Below are 11,398 nucleotides of genomic sequence, written 5' to 3' on the forward strand. Positions count from 1 at the left end.
GTTTGGCAACTTCATTTGTACCCTCTCCTTCTGTCCCAGAGCTTAGATTGAGGGTGACTCAATTTGAAGCAATGCCACCCAGATCAATTGACAAGTACAAATCCGGCATCAATCCTACCATCCATCAGTCTTCAATCAGGTATCTTCAGTTGGAACAAGTTGGATTATAAAGTGTTTGCGACGAACAGTTTCAACATAAATACATTGATCAAAATGTGGCTGGAAGAGAAGTAATCGGAGAAAATCGGAGCTCAGACTCACCGAAAGGTCTTGAAAGTGGACGGAGATGTTAATGCTTATTCTTATTAGCAGAGATCGTTCGCTAGGATTCCATTTCGGTTTGTCATTCCGTCATGCCATTGGTGTCATTAGTAGATTATAGGGGTCCAAGATCCTTCTTTTGAGAGGAATTCAGCTGGGTAAATTTCTGCCACAACTTCCAACCAAAATGAGAATCGATGCACTTTCCACAACTGACCATTTTGGGCCATCAGTTCATTAGTCACCCTATAGTCTATATTGACAAATTCCAGGGAGATCCAAATCCCAAAAAGAGAGAGACCGACCTTGGTTCCCAGAGTGGAACATTGAACCACCGCCTCTACTCGATTGATTAGACGAAATCTGCCCTTCATTCATCATCGGTAGCCTACCTCAAAGGATGTGAGTATGGTTAGAATTGCTGTCAAATCGGATTCCCAACTTCTGTTCCACCTGGAAACCACTTTGGACCAAAAGGGATCCACGCTCAAAGACCTCATTGTGAAACTCCAGAATGGGCGATTGAAAGTCCTACGCATTTGCAATCAAGTCCAATCATTGGCTCAACACGGGGTCCAGGTTCATCCGCAAAGACAAGGCTTGCTGGAAGAACAGATCCAGGAACTCAATTTGGGACGGGATGCCAATTTGGATCGATTCCCACCAGAAGGGGGCGGATATCAGGATTGTCCGGATCCACTCCAACAGCGAACAGGTCGGGCTCCCAAGCCGGAAATGCAAAAGGTTTTAAATGCCACGGTGGACAGGGTCAAGGCCAATTTGAGGAAGGATAAGCCCATGAACTGGGACGTGGTGGAGGAGGCCTTGGCCATGTTGTCGGGAGCGGTGAAAGTTGTTTATACCCAAGGTTTACCGGACTACGATCCTGTACAAATGGAGTTGGATAATAAAGAGGATTTGTGTGGAACTCAAGCCGCCAAGTCCGTGTTGGACCCGGAGGAGACCACTTTATGGTTTGCAAGTAAGGAATTGGTGCTGGATGATCCTCTGTCCCAGCGATTGGGTCGGAACGAAAAGACCAAGGTGGTCTTCAAAGTCTCGACCCGATCGCAAGGCCGCCCGCCCAAAGAGGGTTTTAGTCCTGAGACCCAGAAGAAGCTCCAAATGGACGCATTCAAACGTATGGAAGAGGTGCGACGCTTGGAACGAGATGCCGATCAAAGCCACTTGAACTCCCCGTGGGCGGATTCCGGTGGCCTCCAAAGGAAATTCCAAGGGTTGAACAATATTTCGTGGAAGTAAAATACAAACAACGCCTGCTCTTGCTTACATTTGTTTCTTTGTATTATACCGCTATACCGCTATTGAGTCCGATTTTGATAGCTTTGATCTCATTTCTAGGCCAGTCTGACAACATGCCTTTAGATTCTGGACTTGAGTCTCAAGGAGGGCGTGGGTATGTGGATCCGGATCAAATTTACAAGAATGCCGTGACCAAGCTAAGGGCTCTTTTGAGCGCCACGGAAGTGGCCAATCAGTCTGAAGATATGGCTGATGTCGATGGTCCACCATTTGGCGGGTCTTTAGATCATTTGAATCACATTGGAAGCATGGAGCCTCGACCCGGATTGACAGATCCCCAATTTTCGAAGCGACGAAAGTTCGTCAAACACAGCAACAGCAAAGTGAAACGAGCTCTTTTCCAGAAAAACAATAGCTCTGAGCGAGAACGACACAGTTCGTGGCACAATTTGGAACACTTGGATGTGAACAACCAAGAAATTTCTTTGATCAAAAGACAAGAAGCCTATATTGCTCAATTAGAGACGGAAACTCGATTTTGTCGAGACCAATTGACCGAAGTGCTTCAGCATGTGAGAAGTGTTCTCTCCGAAAAAGAGGCTGAGAAACAGTCTGATGTAGTTAAGAATGCAATTTCCGAAGTGTTCAGCACAATCCAAGGATGGCAACACAACATTCAGCCCAATGCGAGTGCCCTGGTGGAACATTTACGTCAGGAAAATGCTCAACTGAAACAGGCTTCGCTAGGACACGGTTCTAGTGATGTCCTAGTACAGAAATTGAACAAAGATATCGACGTCCTCACCGAAGCTCTCAAGCAAATGAGAGCCGAGGCTGAAGATGTTCGCCAACACGAGAATGAGGCCGTGGAACAAGTCCAACGAAGCATTCAAGCGGCCGAGCAACTCAAAATGGAGAAGACTGAATTAGAATATGAAATCGAGCAACTCAAACTTCAAGTGGAACGGCAACAAACGAGGATACGAGCATTGATCGAGGAACAGGTGGTAAAAATCGACGAAGAGCGTGAAATCGTGGAAAAACGAGCCCAGGATCAAGTTCGAATGGTTCGCGAAGAACTCCGAGGTCAAGTGGAGGAGGTTGGTAGACTCTCGGCCGAAGTCGAGACATTTCAGAGACATGAGATGGATCTCAAGCGCCAAATGGAAGAGAAGGAATCGTTAGCCGAAAGTGTGCGGCAAGATCTGGAAAAACGCCTTGGACACACCCAATTAGAATTGGTGGCTTTGGGGTCGTCGCGCCAGCAGTTGGAACAAGACCGTGCCAACTTGAAAATGGACCTTGATCACACAAAACATGCCTTGACCACAGAACAGAGTCGAAATGAGGCTGAATTGGTCTCTTTGCGGGGTAGACTGACCAAAACCGAGGAGATACTTTTAGTATGTCGACAAGAATCCTTAGAGCTCACCGAAGCCAAAGCCAGTCTTGAGAGGGAATTGAATCTAATTCGTTTACAAATAGAGGGCTCTGACCATTCCCGCCAGAGCGATTTGGCTTCTGCTAAAAACGATCTCAACATCGAGCTCACCAAGACATTGAAGGAAAGAGAATTGGCTTACAAGATGAATGAGCGCAAGCTCGAAGACATGATCTCGAGACAACGAGAAGTCATTGGTCAACTGAAACATCAGTGCAATCTGATCACCGACAAGTGCGAAGAATCTGTGAAAGATTACGAAGCCCAGTTGGCTAAGTTACGGGCTTCTCAAGCCGATTTGAAGGCCAAAAATGAGGCGCTTAATCAAGCACGCGCAGGGCTCGAGTCCCAATTACTGGAACGGGGAAGGCTTCACGAGAAGCTTTGTCAACGGTTGGAACACTTGGACATGCAGCGAACCCATATGGATGAGAACCTTCGGAGATCGATGATTCGGTACGAATCCCAGCTGCAAGAGAAAAGAGCCGTGATTCATGAGAACGAGTTCTTGAAGGACATCCTCCGGTCCAAAGGCTTTCTGCCCGAATTGAGCAAGAAAAAGGACAAGAATCACCTCTCGTCGATCTCGAAAGATATCAGTGATGCCAAACTAACGTCCAAGGTCAAAGTGAAAAAAGCCAAACCACCAAAACGTCTGCTCAATCATGCCGTTGTCATTGAGAGGAATGGTCAAGTGACCTCACCTCTCCTCAAGCCTTAAAAAGCGATCAGTTTGGCAATTTCTTCCTCTTACACACTTCTCGTAATATGCTTCCGTGTGGTGTGAAAAGTATTGTTCCAGCTAGTCTCTTACACCAACGAGTTGAAATGAAATCATTTTATGCAAACTTGCTTTTCATTGTCTTTCTTCATCTCATCGTCTTGGGCGACAATGAAAAACTGTATGCTCGGCCCCTTGTTTCATTGTTCCAATATTGAGGACTTACATCACTTACAGCAAACCTAGCCAAACATTTGTTCTTGCTACTCCATCCATCAGTAATGGCTCCAACAAAGCAAAAGACAGATTGGACCTCATTTTCTTAGCCACAACACACGAGAGAGGAAATGTTCTTGCTCAGAGATCGCTCAAGCACTGCCCTTTGATGGCCCTTTGTCAGTTCAAGGGGTCTCCTCCAGACAAGTAATCAATTCTGATTTCAAGACCGTTGAGTGATGTGCGTGAGCTTTTGTTGCTAAAGCAACTTGTCAAGTTCGAGCTTTTAATGATTTTAGAAAATGAACTTAATTTTATTACTTTAATATCCATGGCCCACATTGATATGCTCAATGCAAACCTAGACGAGTTTGCTGGCGTCATTTTGATGATGAAACTCACAACAAATGCGAGAAGCTACACATTTAACGTCATTTCGCTTGATTGATAGTTAACAACATTTTAATTGGTATTTGGTAGCTAAGAAGCATGAAACGGTTCACACTAAAAAATATGATCGATGTTTGATGTTGGATTCAGGATAGCATTTACTGGCTAAGAAACTCTAGGATATCTTGAGCGAGGTAGGCACATTCGCGGATTTCTGGAGATATGGACTGCAATCGGAAGCCAAAATTTTGTATCTCCTAAACTTTCTCCAAATAAGCACTTCATGCGACCACAAGACCTTGTTGAATAGAAGAAGTTGGCCCCAAAGCTATGCTCCGGGAACTCTGGAGATAAGTCAAGTTATGCAGTAAACAAAACATAAAATTCGAATTTTCTGCCAACTCTTGGTCAATTACATGAGCTGTTGACAACATAACTCTGAAACGATCCACTTTACAAGTAAGTGATTTATAAATGACCTACCTTTAATTGATATAAGTTCCTTATTTTATCCCTTGAATTCGAAAAGTGGCTCAGAGTGCCTATAACCAAGAGCAGGCCGATTAGGTGAGAAGCTTGTTCGCAGTCCATATTTCTAGAAATCCGTGGTACATCCCTTCGACAAGACCTCCAATCAAAATCTTTTAATGTACTTCATTTACAATTTAGTTGTGAATAAATCGGTTGGGTTGATGATGGCACTGAGTGGTTTCGTTATTGCCACCGACCTTAAGAACGATCTTGAGTGGCAATTAGAATGTCAGATGCGATTAAGTATTTGATGTCTCAAATAATTCAACCAATCTTCAGGTAGATATTAGAAATCTACTTTTTGTCGATACACGGTTGCCGTAAGAAGGCTCTTAAGATTGGAGTGTCAACTCGAGGTTGGGGTGGTTTTTCAGCTGAAGGTTCGGGTGGGTTTTCTTCCTGCCCATCTCATCCTCCAACAACAGGCGAAGGGCTAGGATTTAAACCCGCCAAGGCTGCTTGAATACCTTCGACCGTAGCTTTGAGATCCTCGACTAACCTCCTGAGATTTTTTATTTCTTGCTCCAGATTGTCCATTCTTTGCTCCAGATTGTCCATTCTGTGCTCCAGATTGTCCATTCTTTGACCCAGATAGTCCATCCTTTGTTCCGGATTGTCCATCCGTTGTTCCGAGTCGAACGCTCTTCTTTTGAGAGCCTTTCTTTCATTTTGATTCTAAGACATGATTCAAAAATTTACAGTTAGTTCAAAGCAGTTTAGTTTTAAGTTCGCTGATTAATCTATACCTGCACTTGAGTCGCATGAGTCGGGCTCTCCGTGTTCATCTTGGTCTCCACAATGATCTTGAACACGTGGCCATCTCTCTCACTAAATGCAATGGCCAACTCTCTATCCGCGCCAATAACAATATTGTCCCCATCGGAATCGGTCCAACAGATCTGAAACGCGTGGTTTCGAAGCTGGGGAAAAACCACCATCAACTCCTCTCGGAGACGACTTAAAAGGGAACAAGCCTCGCGAGGCAAAGGGAAGCGTCGGATCTCGATTTGATGCTGGCCACGTGGGCTAGCGTCATGTCGCCAGCTCGCTTTGCAATGCACGTCTGTGGTGAACATCTTGGAGATGGTGAATAAAGTTGAGCAGTGTTGGGCGCGAACTTGACCGTATTCAAGGTGTGTTTCACAAGGTGTGGAGATGAACTACGGCAAGCTTGACAGCTCGATTATTGAGACTCAATACGGATATGGATAGGCGGCTGATGGCAACAAGCGCACAAGGGTCAAAAGCTAAGAAAAGCGTCACTAGTGATGCTTTCGGGATTTAACTCAGGTTTTGAAAATTGCAATTCTCGAGTTCGGGCTTGAAAACTTTTTGATTTCTTGACGAGCCAACACAATCCAAAGTCGTTCTTACGATCGAATGAATATTTGAAAATTGTTTATTACCATGGCTTTTAATCCTCATGGTCACAGAAATAATACACATTATGGAAATGGTGAAGGAATTCGCCGCAAACATTGCAGGTGCAATCTTTAGTTGGTATATGTAACATGGTATTCCTTCTTACTATACGTTAGGTAGTGGTCGCTGTCTAAAACTTCCCTCGTAATCACCTGTCTATATCAAGCATTCAAAGTAGAGCTCCAAATAATCAAGTTTTTTCCATGTACGCGCCAATTGTTTGATAACTAATGGATATTGAATCATATTAAATCTTTTATTGCGACTCTTGGTCATGTCAACTCGTGAAATAATAAAAGTGCGTATTTAAACACATACACAAATATAGGTTTGCTTCAATAAAAGACAACCAAACTCACGAGAAGTTGCAAACGTCCAAAATGGCTACATTAAGACAAATACATTAAGACTCATCGCGAAGTCAGTCTTTCCAGTCTTGGAGATCCAGTTTTGTGCTTCAAACACATTCTGAAATGGAATTATTTTTGGTCACAATTATTTATCAAAACTTGATTATTCCTGGAGGTTCAAGCAAAAAGCACAACATGGGAAAAAAAGCATCAAAATTAGTTAGACGAATCTGGGCTCGAGTTGTAACTCGTCTCATCACTAAAAGACCATTGACCAGCGCGTTCAGCTTTAAGCGCTGTACAACGAAGTTACGCCATTATGTCACGTGCAACTCAGTGAGGGCTGTAAGGCATCCTCCTACACGTGCTCAAATTCCGTCACTTTCACATAGTCGAGACCAATTCTGTTGTATGTAAACAAAGGCAAGCCCTTAGGGCATTAGTAATTCGTCAGTGAAAGGAAAGTTTTGGTGCCTATGTTTACGAAATGTTATTTGCATCTTTTTGTGCAAATTTGGTGGATTTTTATGCACATTTGCCGTCAATAAAGACCATATTAATCTGCAAGTTTTGGCCGGTCCCTTATATTAAATTGCTTTATTGATAAAGGTATCGTTGATTAGATTACATAATATAACATTAGTAATTTTACTCTTTTGAAAGACTAACCCGAAGGAAACTTATTTTGTTGACTTTTTTGTTTTGTTTTTTGAAACTTTCTCCAAATAGGTCCCTTAAATAGTAATGTATGATGTCATTTGATTAACATTTGAAGTATTTTTCAAGCATGAAGCCAATTTTTAACGCTTATTGATTGTTTGCAATAGCAATTTTGCCCTTTTCTGGAGTGATCATTAAGGCCTGCCAAAGCTGGCAGAAAATATGGTCTTGTTTGACAACAAACTTGCCTAAAAATTCAACCGAATTTGCTCAAAAAAATGCAAATAAACTCCCAAAATATGTTAAAATAAATTTTCCAAACCAAAGGCACCATCACGTTCTGGGGTGTTGTGAGGGCTATTTCTGTCTTCCATATGAAGCAACATGTAGATAAAAAGGAAAATTATATCGTAATATTTTCCAGCGCCGAGATTTGAACTTGCTATCCCTAAGGAGCAGGTTCTTGCCTTGTCCTTGCTGCCTCCAAGACAGATTGGTATTTGCTCATCCTCACTATATTGCGAAAAAGATTAATCTCAGTTCAGCACCAGAAAAAAAACAATAGTGTCAGAGCGTGGCAAATGCATAGAAGAACAATTCTGTTAACGGAATAAAGTTTCTCAAGTTTCTTGAAAGCAATTGTAAGTCAATTCTTCCCAAATTAACCATCCATTGTTTGACCATTTGCCCCATATATCACAAAATACGCCAAAATGTTTCTGATTTTCAAAAGATGAGTTCATTACTCAGACAAAACTAGGTTCCAACATTTGAAATCAAATATCTTTAAAATTGCAATCATAAAAAAGCTATTAAAGATTGATGGAATACCTAAGCAGCTCTTTGCTCCTATGTTTTGACTTTATGTCATGGAGCTGGTGTAGCCGAGTGGTCTGAGGGGCAGTGCTATCATGGCAAAACACCTCTTCCCAGGTAGCGTTGGGTCAAATCCCTGTGCCGGAAATAACCCTTATTTCATATCTCCAGATTCTATTTGTCAAAAAGATTTGAAAAAAGAGAGAAATAAAAATTCACATTTTTTTTTTAAATTGGCCACAATGCTTAAAGATTATGCACATCGATACATGTTTTTGCTAATATGGCCGAAATTGCATAATAGCAGCAAAATGTCAAATATTGCTCTCAAATTTGCAAAATTTGCAGATGCAATAAACTTGCAGGTAAATCTCGGATGCGCAAGATTTTTGCACTTTTTTCCTTCATTTCCAGGGAGCAAGTCTTGGCCGGCCCTAGTGATCATGTCCTAAAGTATTTCCCATCTGTAATTAAGATATGTCCCTACTCTAGACGAGGGACTCTGGAAGGGGCAATGATTGTTGAAGGTTTGAACAATATCGCGAAAGTCATGATGGAAAAACAGTATCAAACATTATCAAGCGTGTAAAGCTTCCATGTTAGTAACCCGTGCCGTAAGTCATGGAAAATTGGAGACTTTGGAAATTTGCTCCATCGTAAGCCAAAACAAGATTTTCCTTCTTTGACAACTCCACGGAATCAGATCTTCGGTCCTACAGAATTCGATTGAAAATATGTGAACAATACACAAAACAAGATTCAAAACCAAGAACAGCCTCAGAGCAATCAAAAATAAGCTTTAAAAGTTATTTGTGCTCTTCAAACATTTTAATAAAATAATTGGTGCAAGATCAAAACGGTCATATCTTTTACAAAATTCTTCTTTAGCTTTTTTTATTGACAAATATAGTTAGTGGAAAGGCTAGTTGTGGTGCCGTATTTGAAGAGCATCCGCTTTCCAATCCTTTCGAATCCTTGTTCGATCCCAGGTTAGCTAAGTCCAAGCTTCTTTGCGGTATTTAAATTACACAATGAGTTGCTGCTTGAACAGACTTTAAATACCTGCGGTCATTCCCGAGCGTGAGGTAATAATTAATTTGTTCGATCCCAGGTTAGCCAAGTCCAAGCTTCTTTGCGGTATTTAAATTACACAATGAGTTGCTGCTTGAACAGACTTTAAATACCTGCGGTCATTCCCGAGCGTGAGGTAATAATTAATTTTGACTGTGAAGACCAAGCGGGAATATCCCTCCATTGGGACACCCATCATTCAGATGGCAGGCCGAGCGAGATAAACTGCCATCTGACTTCGTAACAAACAAAACAAACAATAGTTAGTGAAAGTCTTAACATATTACCAAACACTTATGAGCTTATTAGTGTTTAATACTCAGTCAAGACTTCCTCTAACTATACTTGTCAATAAAAAAGCAAAAAAATATTTTTATAAAATAGATAGTAGCTGCTTTGCTCTTGCACAAATTATTAAATTAATTTGCTTGAAGAGCATAATAAGTACTAAAACGTATTTGATACATTTCATGGACACCTCAATAATATACAAATTAGATAAAATCAGAATATTTTGGGAACAAGTTTTTATTTAGAAGGCAAGTTTACATGACTGTTGGCTCAAAAGTGGTCCAAATATTCAACTTGAAGGAATTACCTAGGAAAATGAAATATTCCATGTAACAAACTCAAATCTTATTGCTTCATTGTGCTTAAGCAAAAATAAAAGAATAATGCTGGGCTATGTTTTTTATTTGGTAAAATGTTGCTTTTAAATGTTGCTGAAGTGATTGAAAATATAAGTTTGATCTTATTCACACTTACTTTCCAAAAGTGATCCGAACTATCTCATCAAAAGCGGAAGTGTTTAAGTAATCATTTTTGTCCATGTTTGCATGTGTTTGCCATACTTACTGATCAAAAGTTGCAATATCTTTTATAATTAAATCAAATGGATCACTTAGAAGTTAGATTCCTTTCTTGATTTCAAGAGAAGAGCAGATTTCATATCTGATTGTCATTTGTGCTTTTTCCGTCGATCTTTGTGCACATGACCTGGAATGCTTCAAAGTCTCTTAGTTTTATGATATTATGTTTGACCAAAGAATCAGGTTCATTAGGAGGATAAAAAGTTATAAAAATTATGACAACCATTGTAGCCAACTTGTACTTGTACTTGCCGTTCAATCTAATTAAATTTTTGACTATCGAGTGAGCTGCGCTTTAAAAATGTCCTTTGTGTTGCAGTTCTGTCACTATGCACGCCTAACCCTGATTCCATACTAGGTATATTTGATGCTTTCAACCAACGGGGTTAGGCCTATCGTGTGTAGGAATAGGGGGCGTACGTGCTGACAAAATATTAGATAGATGCTACTATCAAATTTGATAAGTTTGCCATTTTATCAATCTAAGCACTTAATTGAACAGCTTTTTGTCCTGCTGTAAATGCTCGTTCGGGCACCCTGAACAAACGTATTCCCCTTTTTTAAAATTGGAAATGGCGTTTCGGTTCAACCATGAACTTGCAAAAATAAACTACTAAAACTACTGAAAAAGTATACCTCGCCAATTGTTTGCAGCATTTACATAAAATTTACCATCGGCGGCAGACTTCAGAATGACAAATCATGCATGGAGATTGTTTAACAAAGATTAACTGGTTTAGTAACTTTCTGAAAACAATCCCAAATCAGGAAAACTATCACAGTTTGAAAAACATGAGATGTATAATATCGGCAGGTATCATAATTCATAATGCATTACAAGCAACATTTTGCGCTAATCTTGGTTAGTACTAGATCAAGTCTAAGGACGGCTGGTTTTTGTGCAAGGTTCTCCCTCGACATTCCAGGCTGGTTTTGACTTGTAGAAATTAATATCGTTGATGGACGCAACAAATATCAATGATTGGGAGCTTTGGAAGTTTCGATTGACCCATCGTCATTCACGAAGTGATTGTGAAGCGCCCAAGATGGTATCCATTCCACTTTAAGACTTAAGAATACGAAATAGCACAAGTACTTGTCCTCTAGGTTATGAATGTCCGTCCATTTTAGAAAAACTAGTTCATTGTTCGTTGTTTCAGGGAGCCGTGCTTTATCCTCATTGGGACACGAAAACATGTGCAGATGAGGGTAAGGTTAAAAAACAAGGGCAAAATGTTGCTTAAAACTTAGATAGACTACCTATTTGCATTACGACATCAGCAAAAAACGATTCAGACTATTTTTCATTAGACTTTTGATGTTGGTAATTAATATTATGTCACTAAGCATTGTTTAAAAGGAGGCTAGTTTTTGCCTACCAAAAAAA

At 40.7% G+C, this 11,398-nt stretch overlaps 3 protein-coding genes across 3 annotated transcripts; 2 read left to right on the forward strand and 1 right to left on the reverse strand.

Annotated features, from left to right (window-relative positions):
* Positions 1-407: 407 nt before the first annotated feature.
* Positions 408-3,813, forward strand: LOC131887740 (serologically defined colon cancer antigen 8 homolog). Its single transcript, XM_059236411.1, has 2 exons — positions 408-663; positions 1,624-3,813. Exon 2 carries the CDS (start codon positions 1,638-1,640, stop codon positions 3,684-3,686), a length of 2,049 nt encoding a protein of 682 aa, XP_059092394.1. The 5' UTR covers positions 408-663; positions 1,624-1,637; the 3' UTR covers positions 3,687-3,813.
* On the forward strand, positions 662-1,623 carry LOC131887803 (cilia- and flagella-associated protein 298-A-like). Its single transcript, XM_059236511.1, has one exon. The coding sequence runs from the start codon at positions 670-672 to the stop codon at positions 1,522-1,524; it is 855 nt and encodes a 284-aa protein (XP_059092494.1). The 5' UTR covers positions 662-669; the 3' UTR covers positions 1,525-1,623.
* Positions 3,814-4,921: 1,108 nt separating the features above from the next.
* Positions 4,922-6,043, reverse strand: LOC131887811 (uncharacterized). The gene is made up of 2 exons (XM_059236524.1): positions 5,570-6,043; positions 4,922-5,498 (listed from the first exon to the last, which is right to left on the reverse strand). The coding sequence occupies exons 1-2, from the start codon at positions 5,897-5,899 to the stop codon at positions 5,232-5,234; spliced, it is 597 nt and encodes a 198-aa protein (XP_059092507.1). The 5' UTR covers positions 5,900-6,043; the 3' UTR covers positions 4,922-5,231.
* Positions 6,044-11,398: the final 5,355 nt, after the last annotated feature.

This window comes from Tigriopus californicus, chromosome 1, assembly GCF_007210705.1.
Source record: "Tigriopus californicus strain San Diego chromosome 1, Tcal_SD_v2.1, whole genome shotgun sequence".
Classification (NCBI taxonomy): domain Eukaryota; kingdom Metazoa; phylum Arthropoda; class Copepoda; order Harpacticoida; family Harpacticidae; genus Tigriopus; species Tigriopus californicus.